A 27921-nucleotide genomic window follows, 5' to 3' on the forward strand; every position below is an offset into this window, starting at 1 on the left:
CTGCTTTTGCTTGGTTCCGCAGTATTTTTGTGTATTTGAATGTGGGTGCCTTTACAGCAATGGGTTTGCTATTCATGGTTTTACTTGTACTGAGGTTCCAAATCAAATGGCAATGTACCTTCCCTTTTCAAGTCTATGCTGCCATATGTATTGCTCTCCCTCACCTTCTCTCTCCATCCAAAGCTTTGTGATTAAAAAACAAGTGGAGGGCTGGTGAGGTAGCTCAGAGGAAGAGTGCTTCCTTAGCATGCATGAGGCCCTGGACTCAATCCCCAATGCTGCAAAAATAAAAGAGCAGAGAAGGGTTTTTGAATTCTGCTAATGACCAGTTACTGTTTAACTTCTGTGCCTCAGCCTAGCCCTGCTGCCCCCGAGGTGCCAGAGGAGGAAAGGTATAAAAGTATGTTCCCAGCTTCCAGCCCTTCCCTCCCAACCAACAGTGGGTTTCTCCATCACCACCTCCTGCCATGCCCTGGCAGCATGTTCCTAGGTCAGAGCCCCAGAGTGATAACCCTGGAAGGGATATATCACCTCTTGCCCCCACCCCACCCCTTTGAATAGACTAGTGTCTAAAATTGCCTTTTTGGAAATACCCACACACACACACACACAAAAAAAAAATGCAACAAAATTATTCTTTTCTTTTTATTACATAGTCTCAAATTAAGCATACAAGAACAAAGAGCAGTATTACTCAACTACTATAACATAAATAGTTGAGCTTATTTATTCATTAAAATCTATCTAGCGTATCAATATATCAAACGCCCGGCTAGGCTGGGCATCAGTGGTAGCAAAACAAATTAAGACGGGTCGACTCAGCCCTTGGGGAGCTTACAATCTATCGCAGGAAGCAGACAGTCTCAAATTCCATAGATGCCAAGAATGAATAAGTCAATACACAAAGTATTCTAAAACCTCGGGGAAGAGGAGCAAGGATGTGACCTATAGGGCTCTTTCCTGATGGAGGTTAACAGTTGAGTGAATCTAGGTCAGTGGTTCTCACGGCAGCATATTGGAATGTGATGAGTAGTAGTTGGCTTCATGATAATCGGGGACTATAAGCGGCACTGAGTAGATGCAGTCAGGGGTAACAGACGTCCTTCAGTGTATGGGTTTGTCCCACACATTGAATAACTATTCTGCACCCTGTACGACTTGTCTAATGTCCTGCTGGACATTTATGTAGGACCTACAGCTTGTCTGAGAGAAAAGAATCCATGTTTCCTCTGAGACAATCTGCAACTTGTCTTGTCCTATTATCCTTACTTCAATGAAGGTAATTTCGCCCTTTCCTTTATCATAGACAGATAAGGTAGATGGTCTGTAATGACTCACCCTAATACTGGTCCACATTCTATTGTCACCCATAATGCTAGTCTTTCACTTTCCTGTCTTCTTTACAGGAAGTAGCCCCTAGCTAACTCTTAAGCCTGAACCCATTCATTATTAGAGTAAACTTCTATCTATTTCATGGCTTATGGCGTAGTCATGCCTGAGCATTTACATATTGAAATTCACCTTATTTTCATTATAAATTTCTAATTTTCTATATCCAATAGTAGAATTGAGCCATCAAGTTAATATGTGAAGAAATTCTTGTGTGTAAGTATGTTGCATTATCTATAAATCATCTCAGGACAGCCAAGGGGATGTTGCAAAACATTTGTTCTGAAAAGGGTGAACAAGTATGATAGGGTAAGTGGTTGCTATGATACAGGCTGGTGGGGCGCTACTGGCAACCAGCACATGAGAACCAAGTATGCTGAACATCTTGCAATACGATGGACAATTTCTCACAGTGAGAAATTATCAGAAACCCCATACGGATTTTGAATGTCTAATGTCTCCTAGACATTCACATATAATCTACAGCTCGTCTGTAAGAATATCATATTTTCTCATTTTCTGTTTTGACAATCTGAAAATTTTCTTGCATAGCGTTTCTCTTTCAATGAAGGTTATTTCATTCTTTCTCCTATCACATACACACGAGTGTTATCACATGCAAGTAAGTTGTTGTATCACTAGTTTTTATTCTAACGTCCACTCATGTCTGTTTTTTCATTTTTCCATGCTTCTTTGTATGCCATAGCTTCTGATCTACTTTCAAGCTCAAATTTATTTGTTATAAGTAGAAATAAGCATGTGATTACTTCATTATGCCTCCTAGTACTGTAAGGTTGTGCCCAAATTATGGGCATTTTGTTTGCCTTTTATATTAATAGTAATATTACTTAAATTTTATTGTATTTCCAGATTGTGTGTAGGTAGAATATATTACCTCTGAAATGTATTTTGAAGACAACAAAATAGATGTTGCAAAGTATTCATCTTTTTTTTTTTTAAGGCAGAAGTACTCACTAGGAACCACTGAACTAGATGAAGAGGGTACCAAAGAAATGTGTAGGAGCCAGGGTGTCTCATATAGAAGAAACAAATGATAGGAGGGTAGGGGAGGGAGGATCGTGTGGGGCCATGATCATGCTTTTGAATTTCATCCTAAAGGTAAGATCAGATTTGTGTTTGGAAAGAGAATCACTAAGTAAATATTTTAAAATATGGCCAATCTTGCTGCTAAGTAGAGAACAACTTAGAAGGGGACAAAGGGATATTAAAGAGGTAAAATGGGACTTGGGGAAGACTTGGATATGTAGTGGGAGGGACAGCAAGAGTCGAGGATAGCCCCTGGAATTCCTCATGGGTAGATGGGATCCGGTGACACTGTTGACTTGGGGAGGACTGTATTCCCGTGAGGGAGGCAGATGGGCATGTGCAGCTGGAGATGCCTGTAAAATAGCTAGAGCTGCCTAACGGGCATGTGGAAAGAACTGGATAAAGGACACCTCGACAGCACAAAGGTCAAGGTCAAGATAGGAACTCTAAGTGGCTTCATTTAGAGTGCCCACTCAAAATCACGATCAGAGTGAATGAAAACAACCGCTCGTGTGAAGCCTTACAGAAAATAACCCTATTGTTAAAAAAAAAAAAAAAAAACTACATAAGAGTGGAAACACTTAAACCAAGCAATTATGAAGCTTTTTATACTAATCTAAAACTTAATATGAAATTTTGGCAACTGATATGGAATGTTGACAAAGGAAAATAAAAAACTCACTCAAAATAAGGAAGGAAGATATTGGTCCGGGCACCTCAAATGCTCTAAAAATGGACTATACTACAGTACAATTCACTATTTTTATAAAAAGAAGCCCCAGCAGGCACAAGGTCCCTGCTTGGGACTTTATTCTCTTTGTTCAGATTCTGTGCTCACCAATAAACACATCTCACCTCATAAGAGGTCCATCCTTAGGGAGGTCCTGCTCCTAATTCCTTGGTGACTCTCAACTCCAGCAAACGACTACAATAGCACTCAGATTTATCATTCCTAGTTGTGTGAATATGATTACTGCAGTCCTTCTAAAATACAGACATCTTCTTGAAAGCCTGGCATGCAAAATACCTTCTCTGTAATCACATTAGTTAGAACACAAATGTCTACTTGGTCCTCACTATATAAAGAGCCCAAATGGGCTTTGAGCTCTAGTTGCTTGCTTCTCTCTGAGACATACTTGATGGCTCTTATTTATTGCATCCCAGAGTCTTATGGAGTCTGTCTTCTGAGTAAAGGCAGAGACAGAGAAACGTGTCCCCAAATTAGTTTCATCACATGATACGGTATAGTACTGCGGTTATGTCTATAATAGCATTTATATTTAATTTTTTCCCCCTCAGTGTGTCCCTAGGCACTTTTCCAGCAGCTGTTCATAATCTTCCATCCAAGGCTTTATTGTCGTATGTCCTTATTTGCATAGGTATTATTAGATTTCTCTCAAATTTCCCAAATTAATTTTCTTTTAATTTAACCAAAACGTAACTGTGCTATACGTAAAACTCAAAGCAATGAGAGAGATTAATATAACTGTAGAAAATTTAGAAATGAGCCTTGACCAGTTACAGCTAAGACAATGCAAACTTTCTAACACGCTGGAATCATTGCGAGAGCTATAAAAAAATGCCACTACTTGGCTGTCACCCCTGGAAAGAGTGATTTTATCAGAATGAGGCGCATTGGAATTTTTGTGCAGCAAAATTTGGGTACCACTGAATTAAGACATTAGGTAACTTGATAAGAAAATATTAAAGTCTAACTATTACCTGGGACAAGTTGGTCCCACATGTGAACAGAATTGGTGTGCATCCTTCCTAACAAATCACGCAGGCTTTATCCATCTCAGTGTATTCAATCACATATGCTGGGTACATCTGATCCTTATGAAAGATGACAAAAACGGAGGGATTCAGAGTGTTATCCACACAGCTGTCACTGTGTGGAGGAGGCGTCGTATACATCATTCTTCCCTCGGCAACATTTCCAACCAGGACTCGGGCTACAAACATAACCGGGCTTTTAACATCATGCTGGCAATTTTTATGGGAAGAGATGGCTTCTTTTGCAAAGTGATTTCCTAGAAATAATCAGAAAAAGTTTTGAGAATTATTATGAAGAGGGTACATAGTATATAAAGAAAGGATTCTTTACACAGAATCAGATGATTGGGTGGACTAAGCATATGTCAACAGTATCTTACTGATCTATAAACCCACCTTTGTAAAGAAGGGTAGAAAGAAAGCCACTTAAACAAATATTTATGACATGAGTATCCTTAGATAGCACAGAACCCCCCTGAAATAACGGGGAAACATCTGCTATGGATGAGGCTCACAGTGATAGGGAGAGCCAGTAGGTGCAATAACCATATGGTGACAGCACAGGAATCCCATCCAAGCAACTCACACAGGGCGAGTTGGACGAATTAATTTGGAACCCATGAGCCAGAGATCCATTCCACCTGCCATACATTTTTAGGAACAAAGGTCAATTTCTACTGATAGATAGGTCTTGGAAAGTGTCCAGAGAAGGGCAAGAAATTAGCCCTGACAAAGATTTCCAAAGAAAGCTGATGCATCATCCTAACTTTAGAACACCCCAGATGACCACGGAGATTTCCATACCCAGCAAATCAACAATTTCCTGACAAGAGAAAATTTCCTATTTTCATTTTATGAAAAGTTTTAGAAAATTTCCTATTTCATTTCTTTTTCTGCCATTTTAGCTGGGTGACTCCCAGAAAGAACAGAAGATGTCAGGAGCAAGGCGAAGGCCCCTCACTCAATCTCCAAGTCAACTGAACCATTCTAATCTGTGCATTTAAGGCTACTGTGAGCTTATTTTCTATGATTACTAAAGCCTAGACGTGCTATAAAAACAATTACATACACCTCTTACTAGAAGCACTTAGAAAGTCTGATTATGACTCTACTAGTTAGCATCTCTGTTCCAGCACACACCTCTTCCATATTTGATTTCATGAAGTCCATGCACAGACCAGTTGAAATTATAAGAACAGATAGAATCCACATTGGTACGGCTTGTTGCATAAAACAGCAATTTTTCTTCTGTCTGCATCATCTTCGATTTCTTCCTAATATTGGAAATGACAAGACTTAACACCAAGAACATTCCTCTCCCAGTCTATTTCACAGCATTAATCCCAACTGAAGTCTAATCATTTAAATTTCATTCCATTCTATTTCAAAATGAAAAACTTAGGCAGTGGCTATAAAATGATAAATTTATGAAGACATTTAAAGAATAGAGTTACAGAATCATTAAACTGTAAAATTGGAAAGCTGAGATTTTTAGGCAATGAAAAAAAAAAGAGACCAAATATTAGAGTAGTTATGTGACTACTAAATTAAACCAGCAAATATAAATTTTGTCAGATCAGAACCAATCCTTCCAAATTCTATGGAAAGCAGTATGATCACATGGCCACCAACCTTTCAAAATCCTCCTCGAGCTCTTGGTTATGGATCTTCTTTATCTTTTCAATCTTGAAATTTTTCATGGAAGCTTTAAAATAGTCACTTATGTTGGCATATTCTGCGCTTAGGCTTTCGAGCTCCTCCAACTAAAAAAAATTTTTTTTTAATATATTAATGTGAAGCAGGAAACATTGGAAGCATGGTACATCTATCTGTGTGGCCCCTATGCAATAAGGGTCATTGCCAGTTCCCAACAGCTGGGGGATAGCCTGGATCAGGGGGTTCATTCCAGGTGTGGACACCCAAATAGACAGTGGGCCTAACTGTTCAGGTGACTTCGGGCTAACTAAGCACTATACCTAAGGACAACGGGATGTCCCTGGCACTGATTTAGCCTAGTGGCTTTACAAGTCCCTTGCTTAAAGCTTCAAACCAATGCAGTGACAGAGGAATCCAAGCAAATTCTTCTGCACAAGGGCTGAAGCCAAACATGGAGGCTCAAGTCTAGGAACAGTCTCTCCCCTGTCAGGCTAGTGGCAGAGTGAAGCCCACTGAGCCAAGTCATTTGTATTCTCTGAGCTGGTCTTCTCCTCTGTAAAATAGAGGTATTAATGTCTACCTCACAGATTGTTGTCAGGATCTGCTCAGATACCATCATGGGTGGCCAAGCCCCCAAAATGATGAGGCTCCCTATGGAGGTTATTTGTCCTCTGGGAAAGTGACACAATCACATTTAGATGTCTGTCTTTGAATCTTGACCCCAGAGTTTTATGGAAGCAATTCATTCATTCAAATCAACAAACATACATGGTTGTAGCAAAATATTTTCTCCCACCATTAAAGGATTCACCCACCAATCAAGTAAAAAGCAAGTACCTTATATTTACTTGGAGGGTGGGAGCCAAGGTCCCGCTGAGGAAGCGATTTCGAGGACATGGTCAAAGCCTCTGCTGCAGCCTGTGCCACCTGATGGCTACAAATAGAGAATGAAAATTCACTTGGCTTTACGTTTCTCATGTCCAAGTGACTGGCTTTCTTTCTTTCTTCCTTTTTTGTGGTTATTTATTTGAAAAATAACATTTCAAAAAACAGTTTATTGGGATGGGGATGTGGCTCAAGCGGTAGCACAATCGCCTGGCATGGAGGGGGCGGGGGGGGGCTGGGTTCGATCCTCAGCACCACATAAGAAAATGAAATAAAGATGTTGTGTCCACCGAAAACTAAAAAATATTAAGAAATTCTCTCTCTCTCTCTCTCTCTCTCTTTAAAAACCAAAAACAAAACCAAAAACAGCTTATTCTTTTTTAAATATTTTTTTAGTTGCAGATGGACACATTTGTTTATTTTAATGTGGTGCAGGGGATTGAACCCAGTGCCTCACACATGCTAGGGCAAGCGCTCTACCACTGAGCCACAACCCCCTCCCTCAACCTTATTCTTTTTTGTTTGTTTTAGGTGGACACAATATCTTTATTTATTTATATGTGGTGCAAAGGATCGAACCCAGTGCCTCGTGCATGGCAGGCCAGCACGCTACCACTTGAGCCACATCCCCAGCCCTCAACCTTATTCTTAAATGAAAACTCTTCTGAGATTAAAAGACCATTTTCAACTAATAACACATTTACTTTCTTTCCTTTGCAGAACTGAGGATGGAACCCAGGGCTTCCTGAATATTGGGCAAGAGAGGTCTACCACCGAGCTACATCTCCAGCCCAGATCAAAATGTTTGATAATTAGACTTACAAAGATTTGAGAAAATAGGGACTCTTTTTTTTTTTTTAAATTTATTTATTTTTAGTTCTCGGCGGACACAACATCTTTGTTTGTATGTGGTGCTGAGTATCGAACCCGGGCCGCACGCATGCCAGGCGAGTGCGCTACCGCTTGAGCCACATCCCCAGCCCGAAAATAGGGACTCTTGTACACTTTTGGTGGGACTATCAATTGGCACAATCCTTAGAGAAAGCAATTCAGCCAGTACCTGTCATAAATTAAAACTGTACAAATCTTCTGACTTAGGAATCCAATTTTATCTTAGGGTAACTCATTCATGCACAGTATGATCTATATACAAAATATTAAATAGAGGCAATGCTTATAATTGCAAATGACTGCAAATAAAAATGTGTCAGCAAGCAATATACTGCTATATATTCATACAATAAAATCTTTTGTAGTTTAAAAAAAAGAAAAGCCATGTGCAGTGCTGCTCATCTATAATCCCAGCAGCTCAGGAGGCTGAGACAGGATGATGGAGAGTTCAAAGCCAGCCTCAGCAAAAGTGAGGCACTAAGAAATTCAGAGAGACCCTGTCTCTAAATAAAAATACAGAATAGGGCTGTGGACGTGGCTTGGTGGTCTCCAAGTGACTTTCTATCCATAACTTCCTAGAGAGATGCAGTGCTTATTTCTTTATTTTTCTTTGAAGTACATCCTTGCCTATTCCTGACATAGATGTACCATAATCATCCTTTTAAAAAAAAATTCAGTAACTATTCACAGTTTAGTAAGTAAAATGCCATTTCTCCACTGACTTAAAGTGTAAACATATGGATTTTTTTTTATATTTTGGCTTAAGCTTCAAAGATCCTAATGTGTTAGAATAAAGCAAGTGTCAGTTATACCTCTGGGTCAAATGATAGACACTTAAGTACAGCAATGGGTTGGGGGAAAGAATGCTATCTCAGCTGCATTAACTATATTTCAGGATAACCACAGATGAAGAAAAAGGTTTTTTTAGATGAATCACAGACAATAATTACAAGAGAATCAATAGAATGAGAAAACCACCATTTGCAATACCTAATGGTATCTACTGGACTTAACCAGTGACCATCAATAACTACTAAGACCATTAACTGACAGATCAGATGGAGAATGCTATGATGGAAGGATCAGATTGAAGTGACCAAAACTCTCCTTACTCTAAATCACTAAAAACAGGACAATCTAATGGTGCCTGACTCCTTAATAAGATGTGACAAGAAGTAGAAAGCATTCCTTGTAGAGTATTCTCTACCAAAAACTGATACTGAATCTAATCAGTCCTCAGATCTCATCATTCATTTACAGAAATGACCCATCCATCCATGAGGATACAATTTGCTACATTTTGCATGGGGGGAATTCTATAGGTCAAATCACAAAGTTTCTTTTAAAAAACTGAATAAATTGCATGAAAAAAAGTGGAGGAGAAGACTATAATAGAGTAAAAGAAACTTAAGAAACAAATCAACTAAACACAATGTCCAGACCCTGTTTGGATTCGGATTGAGATAACTCAACTGTAAAATGTCACTTATGTGACAACGGGAAAACAGGACACTGCTGAGTATTTGACGATGTAAGGAATTACTGCCAATTGTGTTAGGTAGGTAAATACTATTGTATAGTGTTCCTTATCTGGGGCTGGGGATGTGGCTCAAGTGGTAGCACGCTAGCCTAGTATGCATGAGGCGCTGGGTTCAATTCTCAGCACCACATAAAAATAAAGATATTGTGTCCACCTTAAAAAAAAAACTCCTTATCTGTTAGAAACATGCATAAAATATATATGACAACAAAGGTGCGATTTACATTCAAATATTCCAGCCCCCCCCCCCAAAAAAAAACAATCACAGGTGATAGTAAGAACAGATGAAACACGGTGGCAAAACAGTGACAGCTGTTGATGTCAGGTGTTCGGTACCCAGTAGGTTATCCTTCAATTCTCTCTACTTTTGCTGGTGTTTGAAATTTAACATGATTCAGACTATCACATTTAAAAATTAAATGCATTACGGAAAAATCTTTTAAAGATCCTTTTGTATAAAATGAAGACTTTTAGGGAATGAGAAAAATCGGCCCCAACTTATCTATATTTTAAACTCAGATTTCCACTCTGTGCTTATATCTGTAGTGCAGACTGAGAACACGCAGGTTAAGATGCCCATAGAGAGCTGGGGTGTGACTCAGTGGTAGAGCACTTGCCAAGCACATGTGAGGCGCTGGGTTGGATCCTCAGCACCACATGAAAATAAATAAATGAAGATATTGTGTCCACCTACAACTAAATAAATAAATAAATAAAATAATAGATGCCCGTGGATTACGGAGTGTGCTGTAGTTCACATCCCCAAGCACTGCACAGGCCCTCACAGCCCTTGTCCTAGTCCTACAGAAGCTGTGTCCCTACTGGACTGGGGACAGCAGTATTAAAGCTCCTTCTCTGCATGACCCCCAGTAACACCCTTTTTCTCAATCCATTTCATTCATTTACTCCCTTCTCTTTTCATGTACGTCTATGAATAATCCAAAACATTTCAAGAGCTTTGAGGAGATGATAATTGGGTACAGGAGGGGAGAGAAAGGGCAGTGAGAAAGGGCTTTGCTAGGGATGACATTTACCCAAAGAAGGACTACAGTCATGCACTGTGTGCTAAGAAATGCATTGTTAGGCCATTCTGCTGCAAGGACCTCATTGGAGGGGTTTGCATAAGTCCGAGGGGTACAGTTCACTAGGCTAGGCTATGTGGGTTGGTGGTTGGTGTTTGGCTTGTTGTTGACCAGAACTTCCATGTCCTTGTGTGGCACCTGACTGCAGCTACGTAAGTATTGTCTCATCCACAGAATGTAAGCTCCACTAGGGCACGAACTATGCTGTAATATTTTTAACTTTATTAACTTGAACATTACACATACTGAAAGGGGGGTCTTAGATTAGCTAGATTGATGATTCTAATTTAAAAAAAAAATTTTTTTAGTTGTTGATGGACCTTTATTTTCTTACCTATTTTGTTTATATGTGGTGCTGAGAATCAAACCCAGTGCCTCACACATGGTAGGCAAGCGCTCTACCACTGAGCCATAACCCCAGCCCCTGATTCTAATTCTTGAGAAACTGAATGAAGAAATCCAGAGCAGAGGCTGGGGATATAGCTCAGTTGGTAGAGTGTTTGCCTCACATGCACAAGGCCCTGGGTTCAATCCCCAGCATATCACACACACACACACAAAAAAAAGAAATTCAGAGCAGGCTAAGCATGGTGTTGTACGCCTAAAATCCCAGCTACTTCGTGGGGGGGGGGGGCTGAGGAAGAAGGATTGCAAATTCATAGTCAGCCAGGGCAACTCAGTAAGGCCCCACATAAAAAACAAAAAGTGGATGGGGATGTAGCCCAAGCCCAGTGGTAAAGCACTCCTGGATTACATCCCCAACAGTGTTTTGTTATTTTTTTTTTTAAGCAAGGCAGGAGGAGAAATTCAGAGAATATTAGGCTATTAGTTGCAAAAGTTTGGAACTCTGAGGTTAGAATTCAGTCAATCATGCATGTAGTAGTCTCCTCTTATCTGAGGGAAATATATATCAGACCAACATCCCACAAGTACCTGAAAACTGCAGGTAGTTCTGGACCCTATATGTACTGTTTTTTCCTAATTTATCCTACATATGATAAAGTTTAATTTATAAATTAGGCCCAGTGAAAGACTAACAATATTGTAAAACAGAAGAATTATATGTACTGTGGTAAAAGTTATGTGCATATTGTTCTCTCAACATTAATAAGTCAATAATAAGTCAGTATCTTTTTGGTGGGGGAAGGTACTGAGGATTGAACCCAGAATGTTCTACCACTGAGCCACATGCCCAGCCCTTTTTAGTTTTTTTGTTTTGTTTTTGAGAGAGGATCTCAATAAGTTGCTTAGAGCCTTGCTAAATTGCTGAGGCTGGCTTTGAACTTGCAATCCTTACCTCAGCCTCCCAAGCCACTGGGATTACAGGCATGTGCCACTGTGACTAGCTAATAAATCAGTATCTTATTGTATTGTACTCTGTTTTCAGACTGGTTGACAGGAGTGTATATATACACATGTTCACATGCACACACACATAGTCAATGAGTCTGTTAATGCCATAGGGAATAAAAATAATAAGCAGAGAAATTAGTTCATAGTGAATACCTTGTCCAGATCCCCACAGCTAATAAGCAGTGGGCAGAATTTGAACTTAGGTGATTTAGAGCCAGCCTTTGACCTGGTCACAGGCAAGGACCTGTGGTCCCAGACGACTCTGACTCTTTGGCAAATGAGAACTAACTCCCATCCCTGGGCCCCAAACCCATCCTGGATTCTCTCGGGATGTTATTTTCTATATTCTCTCATATTTATCCTTCCCTTTCTAATGAAATACCTTCAATTCCTACAACCAAAGAAACCTAATCAGACTACCTTGATTCTATACCTACCTTGAAACCTGTTTGACAAATCCACACATTACCAATGGGGAGGAAAAAAAATCCTAGTTCAAAGTGAATAAAGTCAATTTTACTGAGGATTTCATGAGCAATTAGAGTGAATCTCCTATAGCAAAATTTCCTTTGAATATCCCCTTTAATATAAGTCAGTGTAATTATTATGTTTATTAAAAATAAATTAAAACAAAACAAAAAACTTCTTTAACCAACGTCATCTTTCTCCTAAATCCTTGCTCAAGAACTACCCTGTCCCTTTTTCCTCTCCATCTCTTTCTCCATGTCACATCCTCTATAAACCACAGAGCACAAACAGAGATACAGAGAAGAAGTCACAGCAAAAAGACAAAACAAAACAAAAAACAGTGCTTTTGATTACTTCCTAGGCATATCCCCATTAATCCAGCCATTATTGAGATTGTAGGCCATAGCAGGAAAAAACTGAGGCCCAGGATACTTAAGAGACTTGCCTAAAATCCCTGAGTTGGAGGGAAACGCTGGCCTCCTGGTTGTAATAATAATAATTATTATTATTATTATCTTTTCTGTGCTGAAGATGGAAACTCGGGTCCTCACACATGCTATGCAAGTGCTCAACCATGGAGGTCTGCCCTCAGTCCTCTGGTCTACTATTCTCCCACTCATCCATGAGTAAAGGGACTGTTCATAGATAATGCAAAAGGGAATTGCAGGGGAAAGCAAGCGGAAGCTTTCCAAGAACACAGGATCCTGATGCATGAGGGATTGATGAGATCAGGGCAGGAACATCTCACACATCTGCCTGCCAGCAATGCTTGACCACACTTACTCTGGCTCCCTTCTCATCTGCTTCACATCCTGGGAAGAAAAAAATGTCGGCCTTCTGACGACATCCTTTTGAGTCTTGGAAATTATGTTTGTCTGAATCATCCCTTTAAACAGAAAAAAATAAAACAAACAAGAATCAAGAACTAGCCCCAGAAAATGACTCACTTTTCAGAGGCTACTTACACAGCAGATGTTCACGATGGAAGTGTGTATGTATGGATTTGGATGAAAATTGTCCATGATTAAAAAAAAAAAAAACCTTGTATCCCTCACTGTCCTTTTTCAAAGATTCAAAATGCAAAATAGTGAATCAACATTCAGGAGTAATCTAATATTCTTTTTTCTTTTTCTTTCTTTTTTTTTTTTTTCAGTACTGGGGATTGAGCCCTGGGGCACTTTACCACTGAACCACATCCTTTTTATTTATTTTGAGACATGGTCTCGCTAAGTGCTGAGGCAGGACTCAAACTTACAATCCTCCTGCTTCAGCCTCCCAAATTGCTGAGATTACAGGTGAGTGTCACTGTGCCCAGCCAGGATTAAGCTAATCTGTAAATCAAAATTAGAATGAAAGAGAGCTAGGGCACCAAGATGACATCATTCATTTAAGCTACCCTAAACAAAACATTAGCGATTGTAGGCTGAAATGTGATAGTTAGAGCTCATCGATTTTTTTTTTTTTTACATCAAGTGTGAAATGTCGTTTTCAATTCATGCATATTGTAGTCCTAGTTCAGATTACAACAGTGATCCTTTTAAAAAGTAAATCAGCCGGGCCTGGTGGTGTACACCTGTAATCCCAGCAGCTCGAGAGGCAAAGGCAGGGGGATCTCAAGTTCAAAGCCAGCCTCAGCAATGGTGAGGCACTAAGCAACTCAGTAAGACCCTGTCCCTAAATAAAATACAAAATAGGGCTGGGGATGTGGCTCAGTGGTTGAGTGCCCCTGAGTTCAATCCCCAGTACCAACAAAACAAAACATTAAATCACCACACATTGCTGTAAATGACACAACCATGTTAGAAAAGTTTGGTAGTTTCTGATGAATTCAAACATGGGCTGCTACATGACGTAGCAATCCCACTTCTCAACATATATGGATAAATAAAAACCTATCATCTACACCAAGACTTGCATATGAATATCCACAGCTACATTATTCTAATAACCAAAAATTGAAATATCCAAATGTCCATTAGCTGATGAATGGATATACAAATGACAGTAAATCCTCATGATGGAATATTATTCAGCAACGAAAAGTGAAGGACAACTACACACGCAACAATATAGATGAGTTCTGCCCTCATCTGAGTGAAAAAAGCCAGCTATGTATAGAGTACATAGTTCCAGAATAGGCCAAACTAATCTATAGGGACACCAGCCACAGCTTGTCAATGGGAGTAAAGGGTGTGAGTGGGGGGAAGCAGAAACCAACTGCAAGGATGCAGGAGCAAACTTTGGGGGTTTGATGGAAATGTTCTCTATCTTGATGAGGATGATGGTTACAGGCACTTGTCAGTACTGAGCCAACTGCACACTGGAAACGCATGCATTTTATTGTAAGAATTAATCCTCAATAAAAGTGCTGTATAACAAAACAAACAACAGCAAACGGAGCAACTCTGGTCTAGCTGCAGTGCTGCTCAACATTTTCCCAAGGCTACCATGTTTAAAAAAAAAATCTAGGTTTGGGGACAGGGGGGGCTCGGGTTGTGGCTCAGCCGAAGAGCGCTCGCTTCGCACGTGCAAGGCCCTAGGTTTGTTCCTCAGCTCCACATAAAAATAAATAAATAAAGTTACTGTGTCCAACTACAACTACAAAAAATAAATATTAAAAAAAAAATCCAGGTTTCTCTTTGCTTTCATCTTTTGCAGAACTACTTCTGTTCTTTGAAACTTCAAGCTTGGCTGCACCTGCCAGCCTCAGCCTTAGCTCCGCCCTCCCCTGGGGCACCTCCTCCTGTGGGCGAGGACTGCTCACTCCATTCCAAAGGTTCCTCCTTGGCCCATCCTGGGTGCTCTTCCCCTGCCTCCTTCAATCTCTGGTTGTTGTCCCCTTTTCATTTTCTCCAAAGCTGTTGCCACTTTCTGAAATTACCTGATCTGCTTACTTGCTCATGGACTCTCACTCCCCTTTAGAACATGGGCTCCAAGAGAGCAACTTCACCACTGTGTCCCCAGGGCCTAGGATAGAGTCTGGCACACAGATGGCACTCAAATTCCAATTTGATGAATGAGAGAAATAGAAAAGACAATCCAGAACACCCCAAACTGCTCTGACCTCTTTGAACCAGGTGAACAAAAGGAACTGGCTCAATAGCTGTAAACTCAGGAACCAGGCACTTTGGTTCTCATCTCTCCATCATCCTTTTAAATTGTGAGAGTCATATCTTACCACCAAAGACAAACAGTCTTTAGGGTTGTTGTTATTACTATTATTTTGGCATCAGGAATTGAACCCAGGGGCATTTCACTACTGAGCCACATCCCCAGCCCTTTGTATTTTTTTTATTTTGAGACAGCATCTCGATAAAATGCTGAGGCCGGCTTTGAACTTTTGATCTTCCTGCCTCAGCCTCCTGAACCACTGGGATTACAGGCATGTGCCACCAACACCCAGCAGGTAAGTCATTTTTTAATTCCATGATCCCATAGAACAGATTTTCCTTCTTGCTTTCCAGTTGTGGTCCACAGGCACATTGCTACAGTGATTATGCACGTTACAAATTTTGAAACCTTTTTCCATTTTAAATATACACACAGAAAAGTACATAATATCCAGGTTTTCTTTTACTAACCCAGTTTTTATAAGCATAGTTTTAAACAACTATCTAATACCCACTGAAATGTAATACCCTTATTTATTTGGTCATCATTCCTCGGGTATTCAGACTATTCCTATTTTTTCAACACTACAGAGAAGGCTTCAATAAAGATCTTCACTGCCTAAAGATTCTATTCCCCACTTTCTGTTCAATTATTTCCTAAGGAAGATTTGAGGCGGGGGGAGATGAAAATACTAGCACTATTTTAACACGTCTTGAAATGTGCTGTCGGGTTGCTTTCCAAAATAGTGAGTATAAGGGCTGGGGACGCAATTCATTGTACAGTGTTTGCCTAGCATGCTCAGGGTCCTAGGTTCAATCCCCAACACCACAGCCAGTATAGTGGTCCTTAAAAAACACATTACTAGCCAGGCACGATGGCGCACACCTGTATCTCAGCAGCTAGGGAGGCTGAGGCAGGAGGATCGGGAGAATTCGAAAATAGGCTCAGCAATGGTGAGGCACTAACAGCTCAGTGAAAACCTGTCTCTAAATAAAATACAAATAGGGCTGGGGATGCGGCTCAGTGGTCAAGTGCCCCTGAGTTCAATTCCTGGTATCCCCCCCAACACATACACACAAAAAAAACCCCACATTACTTAATGGACACTAAGCGGTACAGGACTCAAATGTCAGGCACTACCTGAGAAGTCAAGGACCTGTGAGAGACACTTCCTCCAAAATACCTGCAGGGCTGGTCCTGAAGGGCAAGTTTCTGACCCCGGGAGTGTGCCACTAGGGCAGTACTTTCAGAGCAAGGACAGCTCCTGCCCTGTTTTCTTACTAAACATAAGAAGAGTAGAGAGACTGGTGAATGCTAACCAGAAGAGCCTTCTGGGGTGGTTTAAATAAATACGGCAGAAAGCACAGGGCTTCAGTCAAATTGATGGATGAAACCATTGATCTAGTGATGAAATCTCAAAGGAACAGAGTTTCTAAAACTCTGAAGGTGTCCAAAGGCGCAAGACCTCAATTGTAGCCATCAACACCTGAAAATTCAACTGCCCATTCAGAATCAGAAACTCAGACCAACAGAGCTAAAGAATCCCCAAACTTAGTCCAAACTTCTGACTTTCCAGATGAGGATCCGGGCCTAGGGGCACTTTCAGGGCTGCACAGCTGGTGTTTGCCAGAGCCAGGGCTCTAGAACATAGGTCCCACTGCTGCCGGCTGCCACTCCGCTGGACTGCTCACCTGGCTACAAAGAAGCCTGACCTGGGCTGTTCCTGCCCCCACATGTATAGGTGTGCTGGGTTCCAGCCACACAGGACCCTGCCAGACAAAAACTCACCTTGGAAATTCAGCTCGTAGTTCCGTGACCCCGCCTGGAAGGGCACCACTCCTCTGGGGTAGGACTGGAACATCGACTCTAGATATGTGGAGTCGATGTTGGAACCGGGCTGGTTGTTGCTCTAGTTTAAAAACAAAACAGGTAAAGACTTCAGGAAATCGACTGTTAGACCTTAAATGGTTTTATTTTTAGACATGCAGTTTGAACAAGAGGGCATCTTGTTCCCAAGCCAGGTGGCAAGGTGGAGCCCAGTCACACCCTTTTGTGGCCCACCCCCTACGTTGAAAATTCCCTTGGATTTGTCCCTGACAGGGGATATTAACAAAGGCGTGAGGAATGCTCAAGTAACATGAAGATCTGATCTCTGGCTTCAGGGATAAGTGAAGCATCTGAACAGCATAACTGGGTAAAGGGGAGTGTGCTGATGCTGCAAGGGAGCCAGCAAGGCCACCCTTCCAGGGTCCCCACCCCAGGGCAAGTGCAGCAGGCAAGGGCAGACTGGATGTGAGCCCCTAACAGCAGGGCTTCCCAATATTTAATGGAGGTGAAACACTTGTTTCTTGTGAACTAACATAGAGGGGCTAATGACAGCAAAATCCTGCCAGCATCCCATGGTGCAGAGCTCCCGCAGGAACGTACAGTCCCTGTAATGACACTGCAGACTCCTGAGCTGTCAGCTGTACCCACTCCCTTGCTCATCCCTAATGGAAATGCCTACTGGATGTGAAGGGAGAGCACCAGAATGAAAGCATCCAAAGGAATGTCCAGCATGGAGAAGGGCCAGAGTTCATCCGTGTAGCTTTGGAAGAGCATGTCTGAGCATTCACGCACTTGCACATAATGAAAGTGATATTAAATCTGAATGTGTTTCAGGAGGTGGAGCAAGAACAAAGGATAGAAGATGTTAGAACTTTCTAACCTGAAGCATACAACAATGAAGTCAGGCCACGAAGGTGTTTATTGCAGTGGCACTGAGATGGGAATGATTGGAAAAGAGATCGCTGCCATGATAAGCCTGATAAACCATATATTTTTAAATATTTTTTAGTTGTTGATAGACCTTTATTTTATTTATTTATATGCGGTGCTGAGAATCAAACCCAGGGCCTCACACATGCCAGGCAAGTGTGCTACCATTAAGCCACAGACATAGCCCCACCATGTACATGTTTTGGACCCCAAAACCAACTTAAGTTGGTCAGGCAAAAATATCTGTGGGCCCGAGGGCTTCCCAACCCACTAGCTGAAGTCTTGTATCTAGCAAATCCCTGTTCAGCTTTGTAGAACCCACCCTGTTCCTAGCTGGAAAAGCCAAAGCCTTTCCAACTTTGATGTACATGTGAGTCACTTAGGAATCTAATAAAAGCACAGATCATGATGAAGGATTTGGGGTTCCACATTTCAACAGCTCCTAGATGATGTTGATGCTGCTGGTCTGTGGACTTCACTTGGATTTGACAGGCTGTAGGGTCTAGACCAGTGCTATTTACTAGAATATTCCGCAATGATGGAAATGTTCTCTGTGCTGTCCTATATGGTGCTATAGGGAAGGCAAAATCTTGCTTTTACCCTTTTATGGTAAAAGCTAGGCCTTAGAATTAAACCGACATAAGAAAAAGCATACAAACTTATTTAATGCAACTTTTACATGGTGTGGGAAGCCTTCATAAGGAAATAATACCCCAAAGTGGCCTCAGGGATAAAAACTTATATGCTGAATTCAAATAGTAAATTATAAACATATGACAATACAAAGGGGCTTGGCCTGGGGTAGTTAAGTGGGTGGGGAAGTCACCAGGAGGATGAGGTTTGCCTAACAGGGCACGTTTGTAGATTTCCCTCTGCCCCCAAGCCCTGCCCTTGATAAGAACATGACCCTCCTTCTGGTAGGGGAGCATCTTTCCCATGGAATTTTGTCACAAGCTATGGGCTATGTGTGGACTATTGCGCATAGTAGCCTCGTGAGGGGATAAGTGGGGCACTGAGAACTCCCCATGGCACCCCCCACAGGGACTGATTGCCTGAAGCAGGTGAACTTCCCCCTCAAGCTCTCCTGAGATCCCACACAGCACCTGAGATGGGTGTGACCTGCCAAGATGTCAATCAATCTGCTGACTGCAAGACATCAGGAAGCAAGACTCCGCCCTTGAAACCTTACCCCTGCCTTTGATGTATCCCCTTAAATAAACCACCAGAGCCATTTTGCCTTTGTCTAGTTCCAGAACCCATATGGACTACATCTATGAGGGGCTTCACTTTCTGTAAATATAGTGCTTTGTCAATTACTAATTATTTGAGTTTGTAAGCTTTAGGGTGGCTTGGACTGTCCTGGGCAGGAAGAAGAACCCCTTAATGAGATGCTGACCATCATCCTCCCAATAGAATTTCATCTCCAGCTTTAAGAAACAGAAGGGAGGGCTGGGGTTGTGGCTCAGCGGTGGAGCGCTTGCCCAGCAAGCTTGAGGCACTGGGTTCGATTCTCGGCACACATACAAATAAATTTTAAAAAATAATAAAGGCCCATCAACAGCTAAAAAATATTTTAAAAGAAAGAGAAGGGAGGTCAGACTGATCTTTCTGCACCTGCTGTTTTTCAAGTGCCTTAAACTCAAAATAGTCCATATGCCAGAGTGGCTTATTTTTAACTCCTTCAGTAGCCTAGCTCAACGTGGCACCGAGCATTCAAGATGCGACTAGTGCCATCCACTGTGGAGCTGAGGTCCTGATTTTATTTTTAAGTTTAATTTATGTAAATTTAATAGCCACATGAGGCTAGAGGCTGTCCTACTGGACAGCACTATCAAGTCAGTGAGGTGGCTTGGCACCATGCTGACCTTCTTGGGCCTTGTCCACACACTGTACTTGTGTTTGTGGGTCATGGTAAAGTCTCCAAGGGTGACGTTTCCCTTCAAGTCAGTCCACACCCACATCCAAGGTGATTCTCAGGCACTGGTTGATGCACGTCCGCAAGGGAATCAGGAGGTCATACAGTCAGCTGACCAGGAGGGGCTCTGTCCAGAGACAGCTCTCAAGGCCGGAGCATCTTTCTCCTCTCTCACACCTGTGTGCTGTCCAGGTCACCTGCCAGGTGTTGCTTTCGTAAGGGTTCCTTAAGCTTTTCAAGTATGTGGTCTAAGTTTGCCCTAGCCCTTTGGAAATCACCAGTGTTGTCTCATGCTCCTAAGTGGCAGGCAGTGACAACTTCCACTAGTCCTTCTAGCTGTCATTAATTTAATGGCCATCATGTGTCCTAGAGTGTTCTAGGATACTGCAGTTCCGCATCCATGAGGAGATGATTGAATAAGGTTGGGCCTTCAATTATTTATTCTTCCAGAAAACTTGAATTTATATCTCAGTTGCAGTGACCAGGTCTTGGCTTCTGTCCTGTGCCTCAATTTTTCCTGAAACCTAGGCTTTCTAGAGCTATAGCTTGCCCTGACTCTGAGCAGCCCTCTCAGGCCTAGAGCCCCTGCCACTCTTCCATGTCTGCTTCCATAATGCCCACACTTAGCTAGGTGCTGGTAAGCATCTGTGAGCAACTGCATCTGCACACCCCACCTGCTGCAAACCCAGTGATCACCAGGCTCCGCTCTCCTGTTATAACTATGTCCTGTTCTATTGCTACCCAACAGCCCAACTGTTCCATCATCACCTCTAACACCACAGCATCTCCCAGTCCACCATCTATATACAAGTCCTGATTAAGCTCCTCAATTTCCCTAAAAGGATATCAATTCCAGAAAAACCATGCCAAGCAAATGCACCAACCCTTTGTTAGTGAAAATTTCTGCACCCCAATTTCCTAGAGAGGTACTCTCGGTTGCCCAACTCTTATTAAATATTTAGTTATAGCCAGGTATGGTGCTGCACACCTAGAATCCCTGCTACTCAGGAGAAAGAGGCAGAAGGATCACAAGGCTTAGATCAGCCTGGGAAAATTAGTGAGACCCTGTCTCAAAACAAAAAAAAAAAAAAAAAAATGAGAAGGACTGGGAATGTAGCTCAGTGGTAGAGCACTTGCCCAGCATATGCAAGGTCCTGGGTTCAATCTCCAGTATAAGAAAGAAAAAAATAGTTATAAAAAAATAAAACCTGCAGGGCACATCTAAAGACAACACAGTGTATTTTCTCCTCTAAACATTCCAACTATACACTGGATCAAAATCTGAACTACAGGAGAGCCATGAGAGACACTGAGCTGCTCATTGTTTGGAGTTCAAATCTCCTAGAGCCGCCATTTCTATTTTAATTAGATCTCCAACAGGGAAAACACTAAACCCAGGGGCTGATTTTTTCCCTTCTTTCTTTTTTTTTAAATAACAGAAGAGTCAACTCAATGTCACATAATGATGAGTCTAATGAATAAGAAACGATAGGAATTTATTCACATCTTCAATGAATATAAAATGTGTTTCAGATTAAATGAATTCAACACAGATAAAAAGTTATAGTCTAAAAACTTTGCATTTAATGCAGACTGAACTCCTAGAGAATTTTGTATTAATGAGCTCAAAGAAGTTTCTTGATGTTTTAATAGGGAACAAAATCTACCAAACTTATGTAAATTTAAATTTAGATACCATCTATTCCCCACTGATAGTTCTTTTTGATCTCTAGGACCATGATGTCACCAGAAAAAAAAAAAAATGTTTTCTAAACTTTCTTCTTTATCTTACTAAAAATGGCAAGGACTTGACACAGAACTCTTTTTTTTTTTTTTTTAAGAAAGAGTGAGAGACAGAGAGAGAGAGAATTTTTTTAACATTTATTTTTTAGTTTTTTGGCGGGCACAACATCTTTGTTTGTATGTGGTGCTGAGGATCGAACCCGGGTCGCACACATGCCAGGAGAGCGCGCTACTGCTTGAGCCACATCCCCAGCCCGACACAGAACTCTTAAGATTTATAATTTACTTTTATTTTGACCAAGGCCAATTAATTCAGGTTTCTAATTTCTATTCCCTCAGGCACTTCTACAGAATCTGTGCAGAGTTCAACATCTTAGGAGTTTCTCCACACCACTCAGCAGAACTCTGTTCCAAGAGATGTCACCTGGGCCACCATGGCAGAGTGCAGCAAGGACTCAGCTGTAGGTGGACACAATACCTTTGTTTATCTTTATGCTGTGCTGAGGATCCATCCCAGGGCCTCACCCATGCTAGGTGATGCACTATCACTGAGCCACAAGCCCAGCCCCTCATTTAGATTCTTGTAAAAGATCACTTGATAAAACGTCTCTGCTAAATTAAAAAATAAAAAAAGCAGTTTGGAAAGCACTGCACAAGTGATGGACAGCAGGACTGTTTACTGTAGAACTCTCCACCTCCCAAGGCACACAGGGCTGTCCCCTCCAAGGCCCCGCAGGTTGGGGAGAGAGCAGGGGATTTTGTAACAGATGGTGCTTCTGTTTGCTGTGGCAGCTCAGAGGCCAATTCATAGGTCATTGATTTGTACCTATGTAGAACCCGAGGCCCCGTTTCCCTTTCCTTACTTTAATTTTTTTACTTCATTATAATCTCTTGTTTCTGTTTTGTTTGATCATCACTCTGATTTCATCACCTATTAAGACCTCCCTCCCCTTTCTTCTCTGCACTCCTCTTTTTTTATCCTGTGCATCAAAAGAGAGAGACACGGGACAGAAGTTCAGCTTATCTAAACCTCCACGTGCTGTTCTATGTCCCCTCGGTGGGTCAGCCTAGAACCTTCTAGTTCCAGTCCTTCAAGTCCATCTGAATATAAATTCTGGATACTAGTGACCATCTATACGTGGCTTCATTGCTTGGGCAAAATAATACATCACCTGGTATCACTAACCATCCCAGCCTCTCCATCATTCTTCCAACTTCTCACTGCTGCTCTTTGCTGGCTCAAAGAAGTAGCCTCTGTACATTTAGCATTAATATACATAGAAAGCCATTGTGAGACCCACCCATCCCTAGTGAGGAAAGAGGGGCTGACTGGTGTCTTCAGGGGTTCCTTAAAAATGACTAATACAGCCAGGTGAGGTGGAGCTGATTGTAATCACAGTGGCTTGGGAGGCTGAGGCAGGAGGATTGGGAGTTCAAAGCCAGCCTCAGCAACTTAGCAAGGCCCTAAGCAACCCAGGGAGACCCTCCCTCTAAATGGGCTGAGGATGTGGCTCAGTGGAGAAGCACCCATAGATTCAATCACCACTACCAATATATTATGTAAATACAAATTGCTGGCACAGCCTGGGAATCCCAGCAGCTCAGGAATCTGAGGCAGGAGGATCACAAATACAAGGGATTTGTATTAATATATATGTATATTATATATTATATGTAATTATATCATATAAGAATATTATATAATTATATTATATATAATTATATGAGAATATGTTATTATATAATAATTACATAATATATAATAATATAACACATAATGTATTTTTTATAAATACAAACTGCTGGTACAGCCTAGTAATCCCAGCAGCTCAGGAGGCTGAAGCAAGAGGATCACAATTTCAAGATCTTCCTGGGAAATTTAACAAGACCTTGTCTAAAAATCAGAATTAAATAAAAAGGGCTCAGTGATAGAAATTGCTTGCACCAGACCCTGGACTCAATCCCCAGTACTGCTTTATATTTCTTTAAAAAAATAGTAATTTATATTTTTGTTTCTGATTGCAATAGGAATATATGCTTGCTGAAAAAAATGTAAATATGGCTATGTAAAAATAAAAGCACCATTTCCTCCACAAGGTCCACTCTGCATGGCCAGGCATGTAGACTTCAAATATTTTATTAATAGATTTCCCCCCTCAATTGGCAAGTTTAAGTAACAGCCTCCACAAGGGGAATGGTACTCACCTCCTCCCCATATTCAATCCATTGGTCAGATTCATTCTTCCAATACCAAACCCATTTGGTAGCAAAGACAGAGTTGGCCAACGTTATGACGGATGAAGGAGTGGAGAGGCGTTGGATGGGACTTGAGTTACAAGTCATATTCTCGAAATTGATTTTATCATTTCCTACAAAAAAGCTGAGAGAGAAAAACTGTAAAGGAAACACTTCATTGACCTGTTTTCTGCACTCTGGTCTCTTCCGTAATGAGAGCACAGAATTAAAATTTTAGAAGCCAGGTGTGGTGGTTCACGCCTGTATCCCAGTGGCTTAGGAGGCTGAGGCAGGAGGGTCATGAGTTCAAAGCTAGCCTCGGCAAAGCAAGGGGCTAAGCAACTCAGTGACACCCGGTCTCTAAATAAAACACAAAATAGGGCTGAGGATATGGCTCAGTGGTTGAGTGCCCCTAAGTTCAATTCCCAGTACCAAGAAAAAAAAAAATTAGTGCTGAAAAGGATCTTATACACAGAAGAAAAACTGAAATACAGAGAGATAAAGTAACTTTCCTATGCCACATATTTAACAGCATTACAAAGTGTATTCACTTTTTTTTGAGGATTTTTTTTTTATACCAGGGACTGAACTCAGGGACACTCAACCACCGAGCCACATCCCCAGCCCTATTTTGTGTTTTATTTAGAGACAGGGTCTCACTGAGTTACTTAGCACCTCGCTTTTGCTGAGGCTGGCTTTGAACTCCTGATCCTCCTGCCTCAGCCTCCCAGGCCTATGGGATTACATGTATGTACCACCATGCCCAAATTAAAGTTTTTAAGTTGTAGACGGACACAACACCTTTATCTTTTTATTTGTCTATTTTTATGTGGTGTTGAGGATCGAACCCAGTGCCTCACACATGCTAGGCAAGTGCTCTACCACTGAGCCACAATCACAGCCACAAAATGTATTCATTCTTCCCTCAAAAGATATTCTAAAGTAAAACTGCTCACAAAACAACTAATATGTTTAATGATAGAAAGTGACTCAGTTGGGCATGATGGCACATGCCTGGAGTCCCCGTGGCTCGGGAGGCTGAGGCAGGAGGATCACGAGTTCAAAGCCAGCCTCAGCAATTTAGCAAAACCCTAAGCAACCAAGTGAGATCCTGTCTCAAAGTTATACAAAGGGCTGGGGATGTGACTCAGTGGGGAAACGCCCCTCAGTTCAATCCCTTGTACAAAAAAAAAAAGGTGGAAAGTGAATGGCTCATAGTAAGCCAGTTTTGAAAATTATTTATTATTATTTAATAGTTACCAAAGTTTCATCTGAGACCCTTTGAAAGAGCTGATAAGGCCAAAATTACTTTCATAATTACATTAAGACATTTGATTGTTTGCTTTTCTGCTTGCAGGCTTACATAAGGGCACAATGTAGTTTTCTGGAGGCTACATGATTTATAATCTCACAATAGATTAAATAAAGAAGCATATTAGAGAAACTAATCATCTTCTATAATGACTGACATTATAGATATTTGCAAATATATAAAATGATGTAACTCTTCTTGATAAATTTTTGGTTTTGGAAAACAGTCATGGTTATAGTTATCTATATGTAGTAACCTACATAACGGTATATAATTATATGAATATAATTATATATAAATGTTAGTTATGTTAACCTGAGTTTATTATTGCATTTGTGTAAGTAGATTTATAAATAAATTTTAATATGACAAACAACGATAGCTGTAAATTCACAGAAGCAGAAATTCTTTGGAATCATCAATACATTTTAAGAGTGTTGAGATGAAAACATTTGAGAATGGCTGCTATAAGAAAGATGTCTTAGATCAGTCAGGGCATCTCACACAGGACCAATTTTAAACCCAGGGACACTTGACAATATATGACTTTTGAAAATAATCTTGGTAATCACAATTGGGGTAGGGTAGGGAGAAGGGAGGATGAGATCAAGAATAGAGAGCAAGCCAGGTAGAGTATCACAAGTTCAAAGCCAACCTCAGCAACATAGCAAGGACCTAAAAAACTTAGATCTGTCTCAGAATATAAAAAGGGCTGGGGCTGGGGCTGGGGATAGGTGATTAAGTACCCCTGGGTTCAATCCCTGGTACCAAAGAACCCCCACAACAAATAATTACCTGGCCCAAAATGTCAATAGTTTCAAGGTTAACAAACTGTCCTAGAGAGTCAAATATATAGTTTCTAGAAACAAAAATAGCTTATGCCGCCTCCTAGTGACAATATTCAGCAACACAGAATCTCCACCAAATATTTAGTCAATTCTGCAGAGGATGAAAAAAGAATGCATATCCCAACCCCCAATCCTGCCCAAAGAAATTCCTGGTAAAACTAGACTGCATCTTCTATCTCTGAACATCACAGGTGAGTGTGGTCATGCAGGTATTACCCATTTCAGCCCTGACCTAGCAGAAATGTAAAGTTACCTCCAAGATAGAGAAAAAACACAAACACAGAGGTTAGAAAATGTTAAGCACACAACAAACTTCTGCTAACTACATGAGGCTACTCAAATCATATTTTTAAATTATGAAATGAACCCAAAGACTCATTTGTTCTAAATCGTTTTGATACTTTTAACAATTCTGCATCAAGTTGGTAAGACTAAGAGCCAACCTCCACACTATCGTTCTGCAGAACACCTTGACAAATAACCACTGAACAAATAATCCCATCACTGTTAACTTCACTTGAGTTAGCAGACATTTACAGACTCCCTAGCACTAGGCAGGAACCTAGCCTTAGGCTTTCCTTTGATGAGGAACTCATGAGCCAGGGTATAGTCATCAACTTACATGTGGGTTTTGGGATCACAATAGGCCTCCTCCAGCTTCTCCATGTACGGAATGTCCATCCAAGTGTCTGAATTGAATATCTGCCATCGGTAGGGCAGGAGGAAGTGGATTTTGTTACAGAGGCCTACAAAGACACAGAAGAGAAAACATACCTAATCAATAAATGGGCTAAGGAACTGAACAGAAACTTGACAGAAGAAGAAATGCAATCAACAAATATATGAAAAATATTCAACATCTCTAACAATTAGAGAAATGCAAAACTACTCTAAGATTCCATCTCACTCCAATAAGAATGGCAATTATCAAGAATATAAGCAACAATAAATGTTCATGAGAATATGAGGAAAATGGTACACTCGTATGTTGCTGGTGGGACTGAAAATCGGTACAACCACTATGGAAAGCAGTATGGAGATTCTTCAGAAAACTTGGAATGGAACCACCATTTGACCCAGCTATCCCACTTCTTGGTTTATACTCAAAGGACTTAGTGATGAAGCCACATAAATATTTATAGCAGCTCAACTCACAATACTAAACTATGGAGCCAACCTAGGTGCCCTTCAATAAATGAATGGATAAAGCAAATGTGGTATATATACACAATGGAATATTACTTAGTCTTAAAGAAGATTGAAATGATGGCATTTATCAGTAAATGGATGGAGCTGGAGAATATCATGCTAAGTGAAATAAGCCAATATCAAAAATAAAAAAAAACAAAGACCGAATGTTTTCTCTAATATGTGGATGCTAATTCACAACTGGGGGGGGGGGCGGGACTAGAGAAGAAAGAGGTACTTTGGATTAGGGAGAGGAGAGTGAAGGGAGGGGAGGGGGTTTGGGGGTAAGAAGGATAGTAGAATGAATTGGACATTATCACCCTATGTGCATATATGACTACATGACCGGTGTGATCCTACATCATGTACAGCCAGAAGAATGAAAGTTATACTCCATTTATGTATGATGTGTCAGAATGCATTCTCCTCTCACATACATCGAATCAGAATTTTTAAAAAGTCAGGAGGTCTGTAGGTCCACACAGGGGGAGTCTAAACAATTCAACGAATTCTACTGCTGACTCTCCCCATCAGGGCTGCCTTTGCTCCCTGCCAGGTCTTTGCCATCTGTACCTTTGCTCATGTTGGTCCCTGCTTGCACTGCCCCATGTCCCCTATTCAGGTTCCTTTATTCCCCATGAAAACTTAACAGAAAACAAAAATCCCACACTCCCCCTAAGCTCGCAGATTTATAGTTACCCTTGAACCCTCCCACTCCCCACATG

The 27921-nt window shown here is 41.0% G+C and overlaps 1 protein-coding gene and 1 non-coding gene across 2 annotated transcripts in view; one reads left to right on the forward strand and one right to left on the reverse strand.

Annotated features, from left to right (window-relative positions):
• Positions 1-631: 631 nt before the first annotated feature.
• Positions 632-27921, reverse strand: part of Zc3hav1 (zinc finger CCCH-type containing, antiviral 1) — a 55689-nt gene continuing 28399 nt past the window's right edge. The window contains exons 6-13 of the mRNA XM_046434057.2: positions 26631-26754; positions 23819-23993; positions 16987-17107; positions 12871-12973; positions 6706-6802; positions 5845-5975; positions 5353-5486; positions 632-4469 (exon numbers count right to left, since the gene is read on the reverse strand). Of these exons, the coding sequence (XP_046290013.1) occupies positions 4207-4469; positions 5353-5486; positions 5845-5975; positions 6706-6802; positions 12871-12973; positions 16987-17107; positions 23819-23993; positions 26631-26754 (1148 nt within the window). The 3' untranslated portion in view covers positions 632-4206. The remainder of the gene's footprint in view (positions 4470-5352; positions 5487-5844; positions 5976-6705; positions 6803-12870; positions 12974-16986; positions 17108-23818; positions 23994-26630; positions 26755-27921) is intronic.
• Trnav-cac (transfer RNA valine (anticodon CAC)) lies at positions 10740-10815 on the forward strand. The gene has a single exon. It is a non-coding gene; the product is annotated as a tRNA-Val (tRNA).

This window comes from Marmota monax, unplaced genomic scaffold (assembly GCF_021218885.2).
Source record: "Marmota monax isolate L192 unplaced genomic scaffold, Marmota_monax_Labrador192_F-V1.1 WCK01_AAM20220418_F8-fsc00122, whole genome shotgun sequence".
In the NCBI taxonomy this organism is placed as follows: domain Eukaryota; kingdom Metazoa; phylum Chordata; class Mammalia; order Rodentia; family Sciuridae; genus Marmota; species Marmota monax.